This window comes from Cutaneotrichosporon oleaginosum, assembly GCF_008065305.1.
Source record: "Cutaneotrichosporon oleaginosum strain ATCC 20508 chromosome Unknown ATCC20508_contig02, whole genome shotgun sequence".
Classification (NCBI taxonomy): Eukaryota; Fungi; Basidiomycota; class Tremellomycetes; order Trichosporonales; family Trichosporonaceae; genus Cutaneotrichosporon; species Cutaneotrichosporon oleaginosum.
The window spans coordinates 1,327,407-1,348,033 of NW_027072171.1; the positions used below are offsets into that span (position 1 = coordinate 1,327,407).

A 20,627-nucleotide genomic window follows, 5' to 3' on the forward strand; every position below is an offset into this window, starting at 1 on the left:
GTGACGCCGGCCCGGACGCCGACGCCGACGCCGACCCTGATGTACGCCGCTTCTTGACCATGGGTGTGTTGATGATGGGCACAGCGCGATGGGTGTCACCAGGCAATCAGGCCGTCAGGCAATCAAGCGAATTATTGCCTCCGCCCAGTCCTATTGTTATCTAGGTTCATCTTCAAAAGGCCGTTCCGCGCACTTTGCTTCCGCGCGTGCCATGCCGATCTGCTGGCAGGTGTCCTCATCGACCCGCAACAACAATATCATCATCATCGATATCAACTCTGATCTCGCCTCGCGCTCCCGATAAGCCTGGCCCCTCACGTCGGCGCCCCTTTAACCTCGCATATAAGTAGAGCGCTTCATCGATCCTCCTCGTCCACTTGCCTTCTCCACCATCCCTCAGCCATGTTCGGAAGACTCACCCGTCTCGCCATCGACTTGGTTGCCGTCAGCGTCCTGCTTGCGGGCATCAAGCGCTCGACGGGGTATTCGTGAGTAGCGCGATAACCATCTGGGACAGCGTGGGAGGCCTGTCATTCTACACGCTCCCGAGACGTAGGTGGCGGCGACAACAGCCCGCACTTCGGCGCAGGTCTCTCTTCATCACACATCTCCCACTCACTGCCGCCCTTCCCACGCCCCTCCTCTTCGCCTCTCCTCCCTCTCCGATATTCGCCCTGCCTTTGCTCCACGTCCCTCTGACTCCATCCTTGCTAGTGCTCTCTCACGCCCCGGCCGCCCTCTCTCGCTCCCTTCCGGCGCTGTCGCGCGCACATTGCTGACTTCAGACTCCACACGGGCCGCGTGAAGGACTCGACGTGGCGCAACGTCCTCGACACGTACCTTGGCATCGGCGAGAACGTCTTCGCATTCTGCTGCGGGTTCGCGGTGTCAAGCTCATACTTCCGCCGGCAGATCGACTAGGCAGCGACTAATGCGGCGTCGAGACGACACGGCGACTTCTAACCGCCTACCCACGACGAGCCTCGCTGGTGGGGCGTGTGCATACCCCGGCTTGTAGTATTGGGCTTTGTATGTAACTCACTGAGGTGTGCCACCTCTTCCGTTCATTGCTGCATAGATCTAGCCGCGAGGTTCTGTATTTGCCTCCAGCCGACATCGCCCTTCCGTCGCTGGGCCAGTCTACTCCTTGAACTCGTGCCCGCCCTCGCGCTGCACGGCCTTGACCTCATACTGGTCCAGCACCTCGCCCTCGAGCCCGGGGTAGCTCAGGCTCACATCGACCGTGTCGCCCGGCTTAACCTGAGACACGCCGGCCGGGGTGCCAGTGAGGATGAGGTCACCCTCCTCGAGCTTCATAATGCCGCTTACGAAGCTGATGAGGCGGGGCACATCGAAGATCATGTCAGCAGTCGTTCCGGCCTGCTTGACATTGCCGTTGATGCTGAGCTTGAGGCCGACCTTGGACGTGTCGGCGATCTTGTTCTTGGGAATGAACGGGCTAGCATTAGTTGGCGCCAGAGGGAGGCCAGATTGGGCTATGCAAGTGGAGACTCACCCGACGGGGCAGAAGGTGTCGAAGCCCTTGGCGGCCGACCAGGGGAGACCCTTCTTCTTCACGGCCTCCTGCATGTTGCGGGCGGTCATGTCGATGGCGAGGGCTGGTGTAAGCGAGGGCTACGGCGATAAAAAGAATAGTAGTCTGTGATCCCTTGATCCCACTCACTGTAGCCCGCGATGTAAGATTCAGCCTCCGACTCGGGGATGTTACGGCCGTTCTTGCCGATCACGATGCCGAGCTCAACTGGTAGTCAGCATCGCATCAAGTTGCCCATTGATTGAGCACGGCCACGGTGCACACCCAACTCACCCTCATGGTGGCAGTTCACGCCCTTGGGGATCTCCACAGTGTCGCCGGGGCCGATGTACGACGATGTGGGCTTGAGGAAGAAGAAGGGTTCTTTAGTCAGTCCACGCGTTCGTAGCGGCAGAGCGCTGTAAGCAAAGATCAGTTGAAGAAGGCTCCGCAAGCAGCAGTGGTATGACACCGACACCCGTGGGCATAGCTTCAGCTCATCGACATCCGCGTTGGGCCGCCCTTCGCCGTCCTACCCGCCCACTCGCACCCCCGGCCCGCAGTTTCCGCACTCACCCTTAGGAACCGCATTGCCCAACTCCTTGGCGTGGTCGACGTAGTTGCGCCCAATAGCGATGCACTTGCGCCCAGTGCGGAAGAATGAAGACATGATGGAGAGGATGTGAGAGGAGCGAAGAGTGGAGAGCCAAGATGTGCGCGCTATATGGGGCCGGGCCGGTTCCAGGGGCAAAGTGGAGGCCGTCTCGGCCTGGATACCGCCGGACACCGCCGATCAGCTGGGCAGTGCGGGGCGGACCATGTGGGCCGATCGGTCCGAGATTTGCTGATTTCGAACTTGATTTCGAACATCTCACCGAGGGGCTCGACAAGTTCGCTCGCGAGACATCACCAGCCGACACTGCCGAATAGTACCAATACATCTGAACTAGCTAGCGCCGCTTCGACACCATCTTCTCCAGTGCACGCGTATCCGCCACCTGGAAGTCGCCGCCTGTCGCCGCGAGCACACCACCAGCCTTGACGAGACGTCCCTGCTTTCGCACAGCCTCGTACATGCGCCGCTCGGTCTCGTTGCGCGCTGTCAGCTCCTTGCCGCCCTTGCGCTCCTCCTCGTCGTCCGAGTCGGCGCGCTTGCGCTTCCCGCCCGGCAGCTTGGCCTTCTCCTTCTTGGGCTTAGAGGTGGCCGCGATGCTGCCTGGCGCCTCACGGAGCGCGAAAGCTTTCGCGAGATGGCCCAGGTGCAAAGACTTGACATGGAAGAAACGGCGCTCTTCCAGAGGATGTGTCGAGTAAGCGCGCACGAAAGAGGCGAAGGCTTTGCGAGCCATGGCCGCGTTCTGGAGTCAGCACGTGATCATATTCGCCGCCGTTGATCATATTCGCTTGCCTTGGCTCAGAGCCGTTACTCACCTTGTCGTCACCTAGCACCCATCGTTCGAAAGCGAGCTGCACGTCGGTGGCACGAGCCTCGTACTCATGTCCCCGCCCACCGAAGCCTCTCCTCAACACCTCCTCCACGCCGACCTGCTGCAACCGCACGTTTCCATCCTCGCCCTTGGATGCACTCGCAGTGCCCATCTTGCCTTCGACCCAAGGCACCCACTCCGCTTCGGCGGGAGCGACGAACGCCCATGCCTCACCTCCCGCACCCGCACGAGCCGTACGACCAACGCGATGCACGTACTCGCTCGCGCCGCCCTCAGTAGGCAGGTCGTACTGGACGACAGCGCGGACGAGAGGCAAGTCAAGACCACGGGACGCGACCGACGTCGCGAGGAGAATAGACGGCTCCGGAGACGGCATCGCAAACGCCTTGAGCGAGGCGAGACGCGTCTTGAGAGGCAGACTGCCGTGCAGTCTGTGAACAGTCGTCTTTGGAAACAGTGCCGAGTGGAGGGTGACGGTGTCAGAGTCAGGCTTGGCTTTGGCTTTGGCTTTAGCCTTCTTGGGCTTGGGCTTGGGCTGCTCGGTGCCGGCGTCAGAATCCTCGTCGGCACTTTCTGGCTCCTCGTCATCGTCATCTTCATCTTCGGCGGCGGCCGGCGCCGGTGCACCCATCGTCACGCCTGCGAGCAGGCGGAAGTGGTAGTCGACTGCGTCGGTCGAGCTGAGGAACACAATGACCTTGGTTCCATCCTCACTGGCCTCAACCTTGGCCTTGCTCACGAGTGAGCGGAGCAGTGCGACGAGCGTGACTAGTCGAAGTTTTGTTGGCGCGACAACGTATCGCTGCGCTAGCTGCGACGGAGGCGTGAACTTCTCGTCGGCGTCCGGAATCTCGATCTCGGCTGCTGCTTCCAGAGCCTTAATGACGGCGACGTCCTGGCGCTTCTCCTTCTCGCTGGGACGGAACGTGACGGGGTCGCGGAGGGTCATGCCCGCAAGACGCTCGACCTTGGCGTCCACAGTCGCGGAACAGAGCACAGTTTGCCTCCCGCGGCTCCAGTAAGGCCAGCGCATCATGCCTGCCTCGCCCTCGCGCTCAGCGTTGATCTCGTTCCGGCGTCGTCCATCCAATGCCTTGAGAATGCCCTGAATCGTCTCCTCGAAACCCAGGTCCATGAGGCGATCTGCTTCATCGAGTACAAGGAACATCGTCTTGGCGCACTGGAAAGAGCTCGTGTTCTGCAGGTGGTCGAGGAGACGGCCGGGTGTCGCAACCAGGATCGGGACACCCTTACGCAAGCGCGCCTTGTCGTGCGTCCTTGTCCCCCCTCCGACGAGTAGCCCTGAGACAAGCCAACGCGTGTATCCCCTGTCCTCCTCGTCGCGCAATGACAACGACATGGTGAGAATGCTCTCAACAACTTTCGAGATCTGCTGCGCCAGTTCGCGCGTCGGCGCGAGGATAATCGCTAGTGTACCAATCGAGCGGTCAATGTAGGACAGCTTCGAGAGCGGGAGTAGGGCCTGGATGATTGGGAGGACAAAGGACAGCGTCTTACCCGAACCAGTCTGCGACTGGATGAAGACATCGCGCGGCCCTGTCGACACAGGAACGTCCTTTTGCCCTTGTAACTCATAGTCGTTGTCGTCGGCTTCGGCACGCGCGTCGATGTCGAGAGGGTGGGCGAGCATGTAAGGCAGGCAGGCCTTTTGAATGCCGGTCGGCGCCTTGATGCCCATCTTGTTTTGGAGGTGATGCACAAGAAGAGGGTCGAGACCGAGACCCTTGAACGTGGTGGTGTCCAGCGGCGCGTTGGAGGGGGCTCCGACGGCAGCCTCGGAGGCCTTCACCCGCGGAAGGTGGGGGTTGCCGGTGAAGAGAGAGGAGATGATCTGCGAGCCCTTGGGCGCGACAGCGGCCTGAATGGAAGACGCAGCCTCCATGGGCAGACGCGACGGACCGGCTTCTGGAGACGAGTCGGGCTGGGGGTCGCCCTGCACCTTTGCCTTCTTAGGGGCTGGGATGATGGGGGCATGCGGCGCCGGCTTGGTAGGTCGCACGACTGGCTTGGTCTTGGCGTATGTCGGAGTGACGACCTCGGAGCGAGGTGCGGGCTTGCTTACGACTGATGGCTTAGAGGTCTGCAGCTGCTGCGGCCGGCTTGGTGGCTCCCTGCCGCTCTCGTGCGCCTTGACAACCCGCCGTGCGGCTTGCTTCGCCTTCACGCTGCCGTTAGTCAATGTGTGCCTTGTAGTCATACCGGTCAGTCCAGCGCCCGCCCTTCTTCGGCGCAAGCTGTCTCCGAAGGCTGTCGCCGGACGGCGCGGCAAAGTTGAGTTCGAGGCCGTCGTCCATGATATGATGGGTGATGCAGCCGTGAGGGTGGAGGTTCTGAAATTATTGACCTGGGCTGGCCAGACGCAAATATGGGGCACGTGGCATATGACGTGTGAAATTTGTGTGGGGTCCCGGCTTGGCCGCGACTGCGGTGCATCGAGCGGAGATGCCACAACATGGTCTCTAACGTCGGTGCCTTCCTCGACATTACCACAAGCTCTCGACGCGTTCTCCCACTTCTCTCAATGACAGAACGATTTACAAGATGGCGATGATATCGGATTCGAGGTTCGTTTCACAGTACTGAGCGCAACAGCGCTCTCGCATCCTCGGAGATGCTCCCCGTCGCCTCTGGCTGACCCCAGCTACGTGCTCCACGCGATCCGGCTCAGCGCTCTGCGCACGACGGATGACAGCGTCACGCCCCGGATAGTAACTATGGACCACGCGTTTGCGTCTAACCCTTACGTGAACGCGATGGGACTGGGCGACATCGACCGGTGGCCGGAGCTTAAGCGAGCGCTGGACAGCCCCCCACCCGACCCGTCGCCGCTAGCGATCGACTCGGACGACGGGCTGCCGGACCTGTCGAGGCGACCAGCTCCTTCCGGAGGCGGAGCGATGGGGCTGCGATATACGCAGACCATTATGCCGGCGGGGAGGATAGGTGGCGCAGGCATGCGCGTGAGTGGACGAGACGGCGCGGCCTTTCGCGGGAGGAGGCGGCACAGCGCGCAGCGCAGTCAGAGCTCATCGATGGAGGTACGGCCACCAATCCCGCCACCGCCAGAGGAGGGGCGACCGCGCGCGTCGAGCACAGCATCGGAGCCCAGCCACGTGCGCTCGCCAGATGAGGACATCAAGCCCTCGCTAGCTGGCACGATCGGTTATGACCCAGACGGGAGCAGCATCGGCGTGGCCGAAAGCGCGCTGCCAAGCGACATGGCGATGACGGTCACAGAGGGAGATCCGGATGTCGACGAAGGGGACGACGACGACGAGGCTGGCGCGGAGGCTCCGCCCGTCTTGGGAAGGCCGGGGCACGCACGGCATCCTAGTCAGATCCGGCTGGAGGCCGCTCAAGGCGGGCGACCGTCCACCATCCATGAGGAGGACCGCCGAAGCTCCACAGATACCTTCTTCGAGACCAAGCTGGAGTTCGGGCGCATCGCCATACCTCCTACTATCCCAGGCAGCGTGCCCAACACTTCGGCACTTACAGCCACGCTGAACCAGCACGTGCCGCATCTCGTGTCAACTGGCGGCGCACCACCTGATGGGGAGGCTCCGACTGCCTCCAATCCTTTCGCATCGCTGTATGCCAGCGTAGCTGCGCCGCCGACGATTCCGAGCCTCAAGCTTGAGCTGTTCTTCCCTCACTCAGACGATCCTAGCAACCCAATCCTCGCGACCGTCCGCAAGGACGCGACAGTCGAGGAGGTGACTGGACACGGGTTGTGGAAGTACGTCGAGGAGGGGCGAAGCCCGGATCTCGAGCTGGACGATGCGGAGCAATCCACCGTCGGGTGGGGGCTTCGGATCGTCGAGGATGACGGCGAAGTGGACGAGGATTTCCCTCGTGAGTTGAAAATCTAGGTCCGCATTTGGTGCAAAGCTAACCACAGCGCTCGACCGCGAGTCGGCCATCTCCAAGTTCTCGTACGGCCAATTCGGCGTGGTGCGCGCAACGGACTCGCAAAAGAAGCAGAACGCCGCGATGGCGCCGATGATCCAGCGGCGGCCGTCGCGCATCATCGCGGACACGCGCCCGCGCCGCCCGCAGCCCATGCCGACCGTCATGAGCCCCGAGGAAGACACGCCGCTGAAGCAAGGCTTGAGCGCCGGCTCGCGCCCCGTGCTTCTGCACGTGTACGTGCGCGCCAGCGCCGACGTGCAGTTCAACACGACCATCTCTGCGCCGTCAGACATGTACATTGCCGACCTGACGGAGGTGCTGGTGTCGCGCAAGAACCTGCCGCAGCCGGCCAGCGACTGGGTGCTCTGCCTCGCTGATCTGAGCCTCGCGCTGCCGCCGGACCGCACCGTCGCGTCGCTCGAGGGCATGAATGAGCTCACGCTGGTTCGGGGGCAGTGGGCGGCCGAGCACGGGTTGCGCGGGGACATGCGCGGCGGGGATCCCAGCGCGAGCATATTCAAGCGCGCGAGCGAGCCGCCGGCGAAGTGGGAGATGGGGCAGACGTACAAGGTGGGTCAACGGCAGGAGGAGACGCTGACGGCAGAAATACACGGTTATGCGTAAGACACCGATTGGGCGGCACGAGCGGCAGCTCGCTATCGACGGGGACTATATCCACATCATGCCGTCCGAGAATCGCGCGTTCTTCGACAGCCTCAAGACGACGTCGATACATATCACGCTCGTGGCGGGCGTCAAGCTTTCAGGGCGCGCGGGCGGGTTCAAGCTCTACGTGTGGCGTGATGGGAGTCGGAAGAGATACGAGTTTGAGGCGGAAAACGTCAAGCAGGCGCAGGAGATTGTCGAGAGCATCGAAGCGCTGTGAGTGGAGGCTGGAGATCGGGTTAACTTCAAGCTGCTAGCTGACCCCAGGATGCGCACATATCAGCGTGAGCGGAACAGCATGTTCGTGCCGCTGCGGCAGTCGAGCACGCGGAGCAAGCCGACGAACTAGAAGAGATGTCGCGTTGTATGTATGATGCATAGTTTACAATTGCCCCACGGGTAGCTCTAGTATTACGCCTGGTGTTAGTCATGTGCGATCGGGGAGAGCGGGCGCGCTTCGCGCCTGGAATGCCTGTGAGGCGTCCCCTCAAACGCCAACTCACCGACATCTTCATCTCAATCTTGCCCATGGGCTTGTATCCCTCGACGACAAAGTCGTCCGCGCGGAAGCCGTCAATGTCCTTGATCTCCTCGAGTGACCGCGCGATCTTGAGCGTCGGGAACGGCCGCGGCTCGCGCTCAAGCTGCGTTTTGAGGCTGGCGTCAGTGCGAGTTTCAGCCGACGAGACGGGCCGCTCGCTACTCACGGCTCAACATGGTCGCGATATACGTGCGCGTCGCCCATCTGGAGGATGAACTCGTGCGCGGCGCACCCCGTCACGAACGCGATCATGTGCGTGAGCAGCGCGTACGACGCAATGTTGAAGGGCACGCCGAGCCCGACGTCGCAGCTGCGCTGGTACATGAGGCAGGAGAGCTTGGGGCGCGCCTCGGGCGTCTCCGGCAGCGTGACGTAGAACTGGCAGAACATGTGGCAGGGGGGGAGGGCCATGAGGGGAAGGTCTGGGGTGAGCTCCACTCCTGCGGAGACTCACCACTCGGGTTCCACGCGCTCATGATGATGCGCCGGTCGGTCGGGTTTTCCCTGATCTTCCGCACGACTTCCGCGAGCTGGTCCACGCCTTTCCCGGTGTAGTCGTCTTCGCACGTGCCATACGCAGCGCCGAAGTGGCGCCACTGGAAGCCGTACACGGGCCCGAGGTCGCCCTCGCGCCTGTGGCCGAGCCCGACGCGGTCGAGGAACTCGCGCGACCCGTTCCCGTCCCAGATGTGCACGCCGCGTGCTTGGAGCACCGCCGCGTCGGTGCAGCCCGCGACGAACCAGAGGAGCTCTTCGACGACGCCGCGCCAGAAGACGCGTTTCGTCGTCAGCAGCGGGAAGCCGCGGGTGAGGTCGAAGCGCAACGAGGGCGGCGCGAAGAGCGCGAGCGTGCCCGTCCCTGTGCGGTCGGGGCGGGGCTGGCCCGTCGCGATGATCCGCGCGATCAAGTCCAGGTACTGGTACTCCTCTGGCGTTAGTGGAGGTCGACGAGAGGGAGGGAGGGTGGTGGATGTCGACATCGGCGGCGTCCATCGTCTGACCGGGGTTGTGCGCACCATGTTCGGGGTTGGAGCGCTCTTTTGTCTCTGTGGAGGTCGTCATGCTGTCTGCTGTTGCGGATGATTGTGGTTGATGGATGTGGATTGATTGCGAGGGGATGGTTGATTGATGTGCGAGGTGACAAATAATGTTTGGCTTTGGCCGTGTGGGGTTACGCGACTGATCTCAGGGACGCAATGTTGACGCGTTTTGTCACGTGACTGTTTGGACGCGTCATTATTTGACAAACACCCGTAGTTGTGTCGTGGTGCCGATCCACAACAATGAAGAGCAGGAAGAGGGAACGGACTGGAACGCAGCGGAAGATGGACTTAGGGCGCAGTTGCGACCTCTTGTGTGTACTGCAAAGTGCTACTGCAATGCATGCATGTTGTCAAACTGCCACACGCGCCCAAGCCCGTGTGCACAGCTACGAAGGCTATCTACGACGTCTCTTCCGATTTTACGGCTGCTGAATGTCTTCCTTTCATCTTCTCTCCCTACTCCATCTCCATGGGCAGACCGTGCTCTGCGCGCTCAACGGCCGCCTGGGCGCGCGCACAGACACGCGCGACTTTTGCTTCCTCACGAGCATAAACCTCCGCCACAACCTGCTCGCCCACAGCCTTGACAGTCGCCGAGAGTGAAAGGCCGCTGTGTACCTCGTTCTCGCGAGCACAGAGCTCGACCCGGATGTTGCCGCGAACCTTGGGGAGCGACACAAGCCCCAGAGTCTCCAGATTATTGAGAAGATCGTGATAGTCGCTTTCGGGCAGCGGCTGGATCTGCGACGAGGGGTCGTTGAGAAGGTACGAGTACGTGGCGTACAGCGCAGAGGGGGTTAGAAGCTCAAGGCTCGCGCCCTTGGCAGGGCAGCCGGCCAGACCGACCCTAGTGCGCATGGACCAGACGAGCATCGACACGAGCACAAGGCGGCCATTGAGAGGTACCGAGCGAATCTTGTTGACGGTAGGGTTAGAGGCACCAGTTGAGGTGGTACCGGCAGCGGCGCGGAGCTGCTTGTTGTGTGAAGAGAACGCCTTGAGGATATGCGGGAGTGAGACCTTGACGAGCGCCGTGGGCGACGACCCCTTCTTGACCCAGTCAGCCTCGGCGAGCCCTGCCGCAGAAGTGAGAACGCCCAGACACATGCGCAGATCTCCGTTCTGGACCTCAACCTTGCGACAGAGCAGTTCGACTGCCTTTGCGTCGACCTTGACCGCCTCAGGCCCGTCACCCAGAGCGGCAATACGCGCGTTGACAATAGCAATCATGTCAGTCGCCATGTACGCCTTGAAGGGCAAGACCTGGGGCATAGCATTGCCCTTGATCACGATGCTGGTGCGGACAGTGAGGTCGAGAGTGTTGGAGATGGCTACAAGCTTGATGGTTGACTCTTGCGACGAGAGGAGGGGAAGCGAAAACAACTTTGAAAGAACATGCGAGGTCGCAGGCGTAGGCAGCGCCGGTGGCGGGGGAAGAAGCGAGTCGATCTCGTCAAGGATGATGAAGGTACGCGTCTTCTTGGCTTTCAGGTGCGCGGTCACGTCCTTCTCAGAGCCCTTGCAGCCGAGCTCGGCTCCGAGACGCGTCCAAACATCTTGCGCCTTGAGGCCCATCACGCTGACCTCGATGACCTGCCACCCCTGCGATGCAAGCTCGCGGCCGACGGCGGTCGTGAGGGCCGTCTTGCCAGTACCCGGGGGTCCCGAAACGTACATTCCGGCGTCACTAGTCGACACAAGGGAGAGGTACGCGCCGAGGACGGACTTTTCGTGGTCGCGTCCTACGATGGCAAAGTTGGCGCTATCGTCTGGTGATGGGGACAGGCGGAGACGGTGCTTGAGCACACGGTACGCGTTTGGAGCGCTGCGCTTGACAGTTTCGGATGGCACAGTTGCGCGCGTCCAGGCGGAAATATCATCAAAGTGGGTAGCAACCTCGGCCGCGTCGGGCAAAGGTGGCGTCGGCGTCAGAGGCACAGCCTGCTTGGCTCTCTGCTTGGTAGGGGTGCCGTCGGTGGCACTGTCATCGAGTGTACTGATGGATGTAGCGAGCGAAGGTGATGGCGAGGGCGATGGAAGACTTGACGAGGTTCTCAAGTCGGAGCCGAAGGTGGGTGCGATGCCTGAAGGGTTAGTGAACGCCGCTTGCGCAACTCACTTTCACTGCGCACGCTGGCAGTAGAGGGGCTTCGAGTACGGCTTGAGGAGGGTGTCATGCGCACGCGCTTGCGACTTGCCTCTGATGCGGGCGGGGTCGGCAGAAGCGGGTCCTCGCCTGGACGGTAGTTTTCCTTGCCCTTGTAAGGCCGACCACTGTTTCCGCCACATGAGTCGTCCCCCCCTGCACTGCCCTTGACCAAGGGAGGCCCACTTCCTCCTCCCATGACCATCTGCTTGGACCGCCCAGTGAGGCTAGGAATGGCACTTGTGCTCGCGGCGCGTACGAGAGTGGATGTGCCGCCCCCGGAGCGAGTGCTCGGACCAGCGAAGGATGGTGGGACGGGAATGGCGTAGTTTGGGGGTCTGGCCGTGCCAAAGAGGGAGGCCGAGCGCGATATGCCCGGAGAAGTAGAAGGAGTCGTGCGGGCGCTGCGCAATGTTGGGCGGGTGGGCGTGGTTGGGCCAGGAGGGGTGTCAACATTACGCAGTGGCAAAGTCGAAGCGGTGCGGCGGAGAGGGTTGCTGCGCGTGACGCGGGGAGTGGTGGCCGGGGAAGACTCCTGGTCGCGTGTTGAACCGGCGTCGGAGCGGTGGTTGTTGGTGACATCCTCGTTGTCTGTAAGGTCGCCAGCCGTAGCAGTAGAGCGTGTCCGCTTCGGGGCGGGCATGGTAGGAGGGATGTGTGTGGGTGGGTGGGTATTGGTGGGGAAGGGCGATTGGGCGTCGATCAAGCGTGTGGTATTTGGGACCGACAAGCGACGGGTGTGTACAGAGCGCGAGAAGAGGGATGCTACGTGACGACCGGGAGCAAGAGCTGCTAAGAGTGGATGGAGTGGATGAAGTGGATGGAGTGGATGGAGTGGATGGAGTAAATGGATGGGATGATGGGGAGGGTGCGAGATGAAGGCTTGTCGAGGGTGTGGTGGGGCAGGGAACAAAGACGCGTCTAGGGTGGAGGGAGGGGCCAGTGACCACGGCCTGTGTAGAGAGTGATTGAATGATTGTACAATGGTACAGGAGACGTTGCAGATGGCAGTGATGGGGGACGTAAAGACGACAATGAAGAGATGAGAGATGGAGAGATGGAGAGATGGAGAGGAGAGCAAGATGAACAAGAGGACGAGGATGGATACTGTAGACGGAGTTGGCTCAGATGACAGGACTAATAGGAAACCAAAGGACATTTGTATTCAGGCTTGAGGGAAACTATTAGGGCCAGCATTCAATGGGCCTGGGGCCTGGCTCATATGAGACTCGCCTCAGCCTCGCGTCCAGCACACCGCAGTCCACTTGCAGTATGTCGGGTCAGCGCGCAACGCAAACCAATGCTTGCATTCCCCTATGGCCGCTACTGGCCTCGTCCTCCCTCGCAATCTCTTGTTGTCCTCTTGAGTTTGCAGTCTGCAGTTTGGATCTCATAAATGCAATGCACCAGCAAATGTCGGACAGCTGAGTCCTGGTCGCACAGACCTGTTCGTGGCATGTAATCCTTCCCTGAACAGACTCGCTGCCCTGAGCAACACACGGCGCGCGTGTCAGACGCGGACGCTAATCGTTCGCTCTGATTGGCCAAGAAGGGTTTCTGATTCCGCGTCGAGTCATTTGGTCATGTAATGTTGACGCGTGACTCAGGGAAAGGGAGCGGCATTCCCTGCATCAGGAACGCTGCACTGGTCATGTCTGGTCTTGCTGCTCTCATGAAATCATGAAAGAGAGGCATGAGAATGTAGAGAATATAGACGCCTTCGTCTCAGAGTGAGTCGTGAACGACGTAGGAGGTCTGCAACAGACATTCATAGTCGTGCATTCTTAGGAGTGGCCAAGCACAGTTTCTCCCACTCGAAACATGTCGGCGCTAGATCTGTCCAGCCGCCATTTGCGATTGGCAAGGAGGGACCAGCTCCATAGCTCCATCGCTCCGTAGCTCGGCAGCGCGTACAACTCGAAACGTGTAGCGACCGTAGCGACACCTGTCACCTGCACCCGTCGAGCCGTCGAGCCGTCAAGCCGTCGACCGTCAACGGCTGAATCCGACAGCAAGTGCGTCGCCCTCCTGGACGCGTTACGTCACCGCCTTGGGGACGCAGCTCGTTTCATCCGCTGCCGCACTGTAGATGACGAACGCAGGCCTGCGTTATGCTCATGCTCATGCTCATGCTCATGCTCATGCTCATGCTCATGCTCATGCCCACGCTCACGCTCACGCTCGTTCCAACGCAGGTCACAGGTTACAGTTGCAGGCCCCAGGTCGTGCAGACGCCCAAAGGTCAAAGGCCAAAGGCAAAAGGGTGTACAGCAGGGGTAGGAACTAGGCCGCGCGGCCAAGAAAGGGTGTGGCGAGCTGGCGAGACCATGGCAGGCAGCAGGGCGTGACGGTGGCGCTCGAGACATGACTGCATGGCTGCAAGTGTGAGCAAAGAGCTTAAAGAGCTCAAGAGCTAAGCGTGACCCGCTCATGCCCCTCATCTCAGGCTGTAAAGCGCCAACCAAGTATGCCGCGGGCCGGCCATTGCCATCTCATGTGAGCTACATGATGTGAGCTCCCATCCCAACTCCACCATACCATCCATCCACTTTCCGCGGCTCGCCGATGGATCTGCCCGATTCGATTCGTTTCCAGTCATATGGACAATCGCTCCCAGGTTCGGCGCCGACGGCCATCGGCACGCGGCACGACCAATGACGGAGATCGTTGGGGGTGCAACTTTCAGCCTTCAGCCAGCACGCATCATCCAGCCCTCGCACCCCGGCACCCCTTACTGGCGCACCCCAGGCCATCTCACAACACCCCCATGTCCCATGCATATGCTATGACACAACATCGCCCGAGTGGGCATGCTAAACTACATTATAAGTTAGACGTCCTGTCAGGATGCCGCCATCCACCCATCCTCATCTCAATGCCTCGGCGCGAGACCAAACCGCGCGCGGTTCTCATCCGCCAGCCACCGCCCCTCAACATATTTCGCCTGGATGTACTCGGCCACGTCATCATCGCCCGGCATGTGTCCCACAGGCTTTAGCGCCTCCCACACCCCGTTGGCACGCTCGTTGCCCCACTGTTGGGCCAACTGCACTGCGTCCGGCGTCCAGTTGTCCAGGTCCACACTACGCGGCTTCGAGATGTGCGTTCCCAGTCCACGGTGCAACCCCACGCAGCGGATGCACAAGAACATGACCATCGGCACTTCGCGCAGGCCTGGCGTTAGCTCGTCCCGTCATGTCCACCGTTGAACGTACTTATCGTCGCCCAGCGGCTGGTCTTGGTTGTTCGGCCGCAGTCCGCGCAGCGCGCGTTCGCGCCAATGCTCGCGAGATGACGCAGGTACTCCATGTTCAGCTGTGGCTCAGCCACATCCAGCGCCGGCGAGGGGGGCGGGCGGCGCCCTGGCTCTATAACAGCCAACCGGCCTCCTCTGCCTGCCGAGTCATCCGAGCGTGCTCTACTGCCCGACGGTGCGGTGCCAGGTCTACGCGAGCGCGATCTCTGCGAAGCCGCGTCCACTCCCGCCATCTCCAGGACGCGCCGCTCAATCTCGTCATCCTCGTACCAGCTCGTTCTGCGCGAGGTCGAGTTGACGCTGCTTGTGTTGTAACTCGGCATTCGCCCCCCCTGCGCTAGGAAGGCCGGGCGCTCAAGGTCGACGGACGATCTCTTCGAACCGACCACTGTCGACAGTCTGTCGCCCGCTGCCTCAGCGCCCTGCTTCAGTCGACTCTTGAAACTCGTGCGCCGCTTGCGCGGTTCCTCAACTGGCGGAGGCGGCGGCGCCATCGCCGTCGCGCCAAGACTTTGCCGGGCTGCCTTCTTCTTCGACCCCGAGCTCTTGCGCCGGTCCTTCGTGCTGGTCGCTCCGATGCCCGCGCCAACATTCCCGACGCTTACACTCCCGCCTCCGCTCTCCTCCATGGCGCGACGATCAGAAGAGCGCATCGTCGACGTTCCGTTGATGCACGACTCGATCGCGTTGCAGAGCGTGTAGATCCACGTGCGCATCTCAGCCTCAGACGTCGCCTGGTACATCCTGCGTCCGTGGGACGGCGTCACCACCTCGAACACGAAACGACGGTCCGTCCCACGTCCCTCGCGCACGCTCGCGAACTTCAGATCGATGATAGTCGCAGATGCCTCGGGTTTGCCAGGCGTCGCATCACGATGCTCGTACAAGCTCGAGTTGGCCAAGACAACCCAGAAGCCTGCTGTCAGCTATACCCTGCTGCATAACTTACGCTCCCACTTGGACCGTCCTGGATCACGGTCCAGCGCCTCCCACGAGCCAGTCCCCCACAACACACCCTCCTTTTTCCGCCCTACCAGCTCGCGCTGTTCGTCTTCGGTGCCGTCGAGTCCGCCGACGCCGCCAACCTGCACGCCATTCAACTTGGCGGCTGTGTCAGCCAACACCTTGGATCTACTTGATGGGGTGGATGGTGTCGGCATCGCCTCGTCAACGGCGACGAACGGTCCCCGTCCAGGAGGAATGGGGAAGGAGCGGCGCGCGTCAACTGACTGACGTCCGTCAGCTCTAGCGGGTCGAGGGGGCGGCATGGGGAAGGCCGATGCCGTGTCGCGGATGCTCGCTTGTTCTGCGGCCCGCGCCGACGACGTGGCTTGCGACGAGGTCGTAGAGATCAAACGAGGATCGCTGATGTGCGATATCCCAGCGTCTGCAATCTTAGAAAGGTCCACGCTTTTTCTGGAGGCGATCTGCGCGAGGTTGGACGATGAGACGGGCGGCGCTCGCTCGGCCAAAGATGGCATCGTCACCGTCGATGCCGACGAGAACAGCCCGCGAATCTTGCCACCGATCCGCTTCTTGGGCTTGTCGCGGGCTGTCGGCGTCACTGGCGTGGTAGGTGGGTCGGGGAAGCTGGAGGAAGGCGCCAGGTGGTGCTGCGGAACTGGGGCGGCATTAGCCACGCCCTGCAAGCGCCTCGCCGACTCCTCAAGCAACGTCGTTTGCTCTTCGCGCGCGGCCCAGCCGCGCAGCAGATCGCCGCGGACGTTGACGAGGTGTGCAAGCGAGAGCGATAATGTGCGTGATAGCGCTTCGTGCGATCCGCGCACGCTATCGTCATCGCGTAAAAGCAACCGAACGGGTGTTTCGCTAACCGCAAGCGCGCGCCCGCGTTGTGTGGGCGTCTCGGCGCCGCTGGTCGCGTTGGCGGCGCGCCGCGCAAAATCTTCCTCGAGCAATGGAGGGTGTGTGTCGGCGCGCTTGCCAGGTGATTGGCTCAGCACAGCCCCTACCCAGCCGTACAACCCCACGAGGAGGTCGAGACACCCGACGGAACTGGGCGGCACAGCATACAGCAGCGTCGAGTGGTGGTTGTACCGCATTAGGTCGAACTGTGCTTGCCGTGCAGCCTGTGCTTGTTCTCCTCCAGTCGCGTCACGCTCGCCGTTGAGATATGCGGCCGTGGCACCATAGTATTGCTTGGCCGTGTTCTGTCATGAGCGCGATCTAGATCTCGACGTACCTCGAAACGCGCCTGTGCGCCGTTCCCAGCGAGACCTTGCCGCTTGATCTCGCCTTTGACGGCCTCAAGGGAATGTACGACCATGACTTCGAGCTCTTCCCGTTCGCGCCGGCGCTTCTCCCGCGCCACTTTGCGCATCCCCACTGTGTCCTCCCAGACTTCTCCCTTCACCCCGTAGCCGCCCTCGAGCCAGCGCCCCAACGTGCCCAGAGTCGCAAGCATCTCGTCCTCCGCCTTCTCCACCTGCTCGAGCAAGCTCAGCACCTCACTGCTACGGTCCAGCACATGCTTGGCCAAGCGCTTGAGCGTGCCTGCCGAATGCTCGAGCGCGGTAAAGGTAGACCGGCATAGGAGCGAGTCGGGCAGGGGCTCGGCGGGCACGGACGCCGCGGCGTATGCCTGGACTGGCGGCACGTCTTCGGGGGGAAACGGCATTCTGCTTGATACTGAAGTGCCAGCGATGGAAGCCGTGTCCGAGCGCGAGTATGATGTGCTTCTTGCGTCGTCGCTGGCTTCGGGCACGATCGCAGGTGCAGCTAAGGATGCTGAATGGGAGAGGGCAGGGGAAGGGGCAGCTCGGGTGGCGGGTGGTGCAGCCATGGCTGGATTGTCTCTTGAGGACGAGCGAGCAGGTATTGGAAGTGGGCGTTGGCCCTGCATAGCTGGGAAGAATGAGGAGAGATGAGAGGAGATGGATCAATGAATGTGATGAGAGTTTGGGAGAGTGAGATCGAGGATGAGGTGGACGTGTGTCGTTCCCCTCCTCTCACCACACCACAACAACTGATCACAACAGGCACGACTCCGTATCCCAGGGCGACAACATCATCTGATTCCGCTCCTCCACCTCCACAATTGGAGTGGGGCAGCTACTAATGCCACTGTGTGAAGCGGCATCAAATTGTCGCGTGGCAGAACATGAGATTTGCCAGCACCCTCCACAACGCACTGCAGCGTACCAGCTCACTCTCCGCCGCAGATCCGCCGACCTCCTCCCCTCTTCGCTCTCCTCATCACTCGCATCAGCAACGAGACGCGTAGCTTAAAAGCAGCACACGAGCAACCTCCCTCCCACCGCACAGCACACCAAGCACACAGACACCATGGCGCACCCTATCGAGAACCTCAACGAGTTCAACCCCGAGGAGGCGGGCAACATGCAGGAGATTGAGATGCAGTTTGTGAGTTGCCTTGCGCGCCATGCTAGCGAGCTGCTACTACTTGAACACTGGAGCCTTGCAGGAAACTGAAGCATTGTTTGTGCTGACTCCAAGGCCGTCAAGACGGTCGAGCACCTCGAGGCATATGAGAAGCTTATCACTGGCATTCCCCCAAGCAAGATCAAGCTTACTTCGTGAGTTGCGGGCTCCTTCGCGTGCGCTGTTCCGGTCCTGTCCCATGGCAGTCCGCCAGCTGCCCATCTCCTCTCTCGAGCCTCTGGGCACCAGCTGACTCCAGGATGGACGATGACATCGTCGCCGACCTCTACACCCGCTTCCCGGAGTACAAGGAGAACCCCGGGCTACTCCTCCACATCAACGAGGACGAGTTCAAGAGCCCCGCAAACAAGGTTCGGTGGCGCGAATTTATCCAAGGCTACCAGGAGAGCCTGACCGAGTACAACTTTGGCACGCTTGTGCGCAAGGACGCGGACCGTGGTTATTCGGAGGAGAACAGCATGCTCGTCACCCGCGCCCAGTTTGTCGCCATCGAGATTGTGCGCAACCGCAATGGCCTCAACGACAAGGTGTACGAGGACGCGCAGGCAGCCAAGGCCAAGAAGTAGGCGGCTGGCGTACTGGCGTTGGGCGGAGAGAGATGAGGAGACGGGCTGTCCCAACATGGACCCCGGCCTGTCAGGCATTATAGATAGACGCAGGATATCGGATATCTAATAATCCGTTGTAATACCATGCAGCATGCACATTGCAGCACTCAGTGCGTGCGGAAGGTGGCACACAAACCAGCTTGACCTGGCGATCTGACGATCAAACGAGGCGGCATACCATACCGACGATCCAACGAAGCGTCTAGGCCAAAAAAGTCAGCACAATGACGTCACTTCCTCTCATCACAAAACGTCGACTCCAACACCGAAGCGCCTTGCGATGCTAGTGATACATGCAGAGTGGGTATGTGTATGAGGGGTGTGTAAGATGAATGTCTACGATCCCAGTTTTGCAGCGACCAGCTCGTAAATGAGGAACATGCACGCGGCGTTGGGCACGACGCGGAACATGTGGGCTGTAAGACCGCCGTACAGGCTGGCCACGCCCTCTTCCTTGACCACGAGCTTGAGCGTCTGCAAAAGGCCGGTGTACTTTGGCGTACCATTGTGGGGTTGACGAAGTCGCGTGCGGATGACCTCGTGCGGATACGTGATGAGCGAAGCGACCGCCTTGGCGCCTCCGGATGCGCCGACGATGCTTCCAACATAGCTCAAAATGCCAGTCTTCTCGTCGTCCAGCGAGACAGATTTGGAGCGCCCAATGCGCTTCAACCGCTCGTACAGCACCCACTGGATGACGCCCTCCGATACACCCAGGTAGGAAGCCGACAAACCGCGGTACAGACCACGGAAGCCGTCCGTGCGCAAAATGTCCTTCGTTACAGCCCAGGCAGAAGGTGACACGCGCCGCCCGAGGGTCTCCTCACGACGCTTCGCAGACAGTTGCAGACGCGTCTTCACCACCCAGATTGGGTTCGTGCCAGTCGACGTCATGACGCCAGCTACGACAGCCGCCCCAAGGTGGATCAGCGGCGAGTCCTCGGCAGTCTGCCCCTCCTTTTCTGTGGGCGCATTCGGAAACTGCTTGGCAAGGAAAGCCTTGGACGTGGGGTAGAAGTAGAAATTGATCGCGCTGAGGTCAGCAATGGTCCGTCTGCAAGAAATGACTCACCGTGCAGGGATAATGCCTCCCAAGCTTGGCCCCAGGCCCTTGTAAAGTGCGCGCCATCCCTCTTCGACCTGTATCCGCCTGATGTCAGCCGCAACTACAACTGAGATGCTGGTGAAATTGTGACCAACTTACCTGATGAGGTGAATTGTGTCCACAAACTGCCACACAAAGCCGCGCTTCATGGTCGAGTTCTGCGCCGCCATAGTGGCTTCGTGGCGCATAACGCCGGCCGCTCCTGTCCCGGAAGCCTGGTTGACGGACCCCGGATGCGGGCCTTTGAACAGATCGGACTGGAGACGGGTCTTAGGTCAGCGGCGCCCTGGCGGTGTAGGAGTAAGAAAGAGTGGGATAGAGTCTGAGGGCAAAGCTCACCTTCACGACATCGAAGGGCGAGGTCACGATAGCGCCGGCCATGCCTCCAAGGCTGGGGTTAGCCGCATTCTTCACGTCACACCTCTCGAACGACTCGCTAGAAGTATGGCATCGCCACCTCCGGCTCGCACGACCACATCAACCTGCCCCCAGCAAACTCACGATCCAGCGAATGAGTGCTGCCACCCCTGCAGCTGCTTGTGCGTCTTCGGGAGATGCAATGCTTTGCCCACACCCGCGCCGGGTGGTGATGGCCCCGAGGTCGAGGCCGACACAGTGGAGGAGGACATGAGATGAGGTGGTGACAGTGGAGTGCGAGGCGGGTGGGAGGGGGAGGCTACCGATAAAGGTCGGGGAGATTGATGAACCCCAATAAATCGGTGCGCGGCGACGGCGACGGCGGCGGCGAGTGAGACCGAGGATTTGTGAAACGCAAACAAGATCTTCCGCCGCCGCTGGAACATGATGGCCGAAATTCTGGACAACATGACGTACACGTGCAGCGCGCGTGCAAACGACGTGGCTTTTCAAATCATCATGTTACCACAAGGTGGAGGTCGGACGATTTCTGCGACCGAGTTGTTGTTG

The 20,627-nt window shown here is 61.0% G+C and overlaps 9 protein-coding genes across 9 annotated transcripts; 3 read left to right on the forward strand and 6 right to left on the reverse strand.

The window, feature by feature from the left end:
* Positions 1-402: 402 nt before the first annotated feature.
* Positions 403-921, forward strand: COLE_02226 (uncharacterized protein; the record flags this gene model as incomplete). The annotated part of the gene is made up of 2 exons (XM_018420800.2): positions 403-488; positions 786-921. 2 exons carry the CDS (start codon positions 403-405, stop codon positions 919-921), a joined length of 222 nt encoding a protein of 73 aa, XP_018279466.1.
* Positions 922-1,140: 219 nt separating this feature from the next.
* Positions 1,141-2,204, reverse strand: COLE_02227 (uncharacterized protein; the record flags this gene model as incomplete). The annotated part of the gene is made up of 5 exons (XM_018422925.2): positions 1,141-1,459; positions 1,517-1,619; positions 1,685-1,762; positions 1,829-1,918; positions 2,111-2,204. 5 exons carry the CDS (start codon positions 2,202-2,204, stop codon positions 1,141-1,143), a joined length of 684 nt encoding a protein of 227 aa, XP_018279465.1.
* A 280-nt stretch (positions 2,205-2,484) lies between these two features.
* On the reverse strand, positions 2,485-5,297 carry COLE_02228 (uncharacterized protein; the record flags this gene model as incomplete). Its single annotated transcript, XM_018421318.2, has 3 exons — positions 2,485-2,892; positions 2,966-5,168; positions 5,203-5,297. The coding sequence occupies 3 exons, from the start codon at positions 5,295-5,297 to the stop codon at positions 2,485-2,487; spliced, it is 2,706 nt and encodes a 901-aa protein (XP_018279464.1).
* A 247-nt stretch (positions 5,298-5,544) lies between these two features.
* Positions 5,545-7,801, forward strand: COLE_02229 (uncharacterized protein; the record flags this gene model as incomplete). The annotated part of the gene is made up of 4 exons (XM_018422924.2): positions 5,545-5,567; positions 5,645-6,858; positions 6,905-7,485; positions 7,520-7,801. 4 exons carry the CDS (start codon positions 5,545-5,547, stop codon positions 7,799-7,801), a joined length of 2,100 nt encoding a protein of 699 aa, XP_018279463.1.
* A 25-nt stretch (positions 7,802-7,826) lies between these two features.
* On the reverse strand, positions 7,827-9,184 carry COLE_02230 (uncharacterized protein; the record flags this gene model as incomplete). Its single annotated transcript, XM_065626198.1, has 4 exons — positions 7,827-8,238; positions 8,289-8,544; positions 8,577-9,050; positions 9,139-9,184. 4 exons carry the CDS (start codon positions 9,182-9,184, stop codon positions 7,827-7,829), a joined length of 1,188 nt encoding a protein of 395 aa, XP_065482467.1.
* A 437-nt stretch (positions 9,185-9,621) lies between these two features.
* Positions 9,622-11,954, reverse strand: COLE_02231 (uncharacterized protein; the record flags this gene model as incomplete). Its single annotated transcript, XM_018425987.2, has 2 exons — positions 9,622-11,249; positions 11,285-11,954. The coding sequence occupies 2 exons, from the start codon at positions 11,952-11,954 to the stop codon at positions 9,622-9,624; spliced, it is 2,298 nt and encodes a 765-aa protein (XP_018279461.1).
* Positions 11,955-14,183: 2,229 nt separating this feature from the next.
* On the reverse strand, positions 14,184-17,367 carry COLE_02232 (uncharacterized protein; the record flags this gene model as incomplete). Its single annotated transcript, XM_018422922.2, has 4 exons — positions 14,184-14,485; positions 14,527-15,483; positions 15,517-16,735; positions 16,768-17,367. 4 exons carry the CDS (start codon positions 17,365-17,367, stop codon positions 14,184-14,186), a joined length of 3,078 nt encoding a protein of 1,025 aa, XP_018279460.1.
* A 503-nt stretch (positions 17,368-17,870) lies between these two features.
* COLE_02233 (uncharacterized protein) lies at positions 17,871-18,553 on the forward strand (the record flags this gene model as incomplete). Its single annotated transcript, XM_018425759.2, has 3 exons — positions 17,871-17,948; positions 18,042-18,121; positions 18,226-18,553. 3 exons carry the CDS (start codon positions 17,871-17,873, stop codon positions 18,551-18,553), a joined length of 486 nt encoding a protein of 161 aa, XP_018279459.1.
* A 378-nt stretch (positions 18,554-18,931) lies between these two features.
* COLE_02234 (uncharacterized protein) lies at positions 18,932-20,503 on the reverse strand (the record flags this gene model as incomplete). Its single annotated transcript, XM_018422921.2, has 5 exons — positions 18,932-19,628; positions 19,668-19,745; positions 19,800-19,969; positions 20,040-20,091; positions 20,202-20,503. The coding sequence occupies 5 exons, from the start codon at positions 20,501-20,503 to the stop codon at positions 18,932-18,934; spliced, it is 1,299 nt and encodes a 432-aa protein (XP_018279458.1).
* Positions 20,504-20,627: the final 124 nt, after the last annotated feature.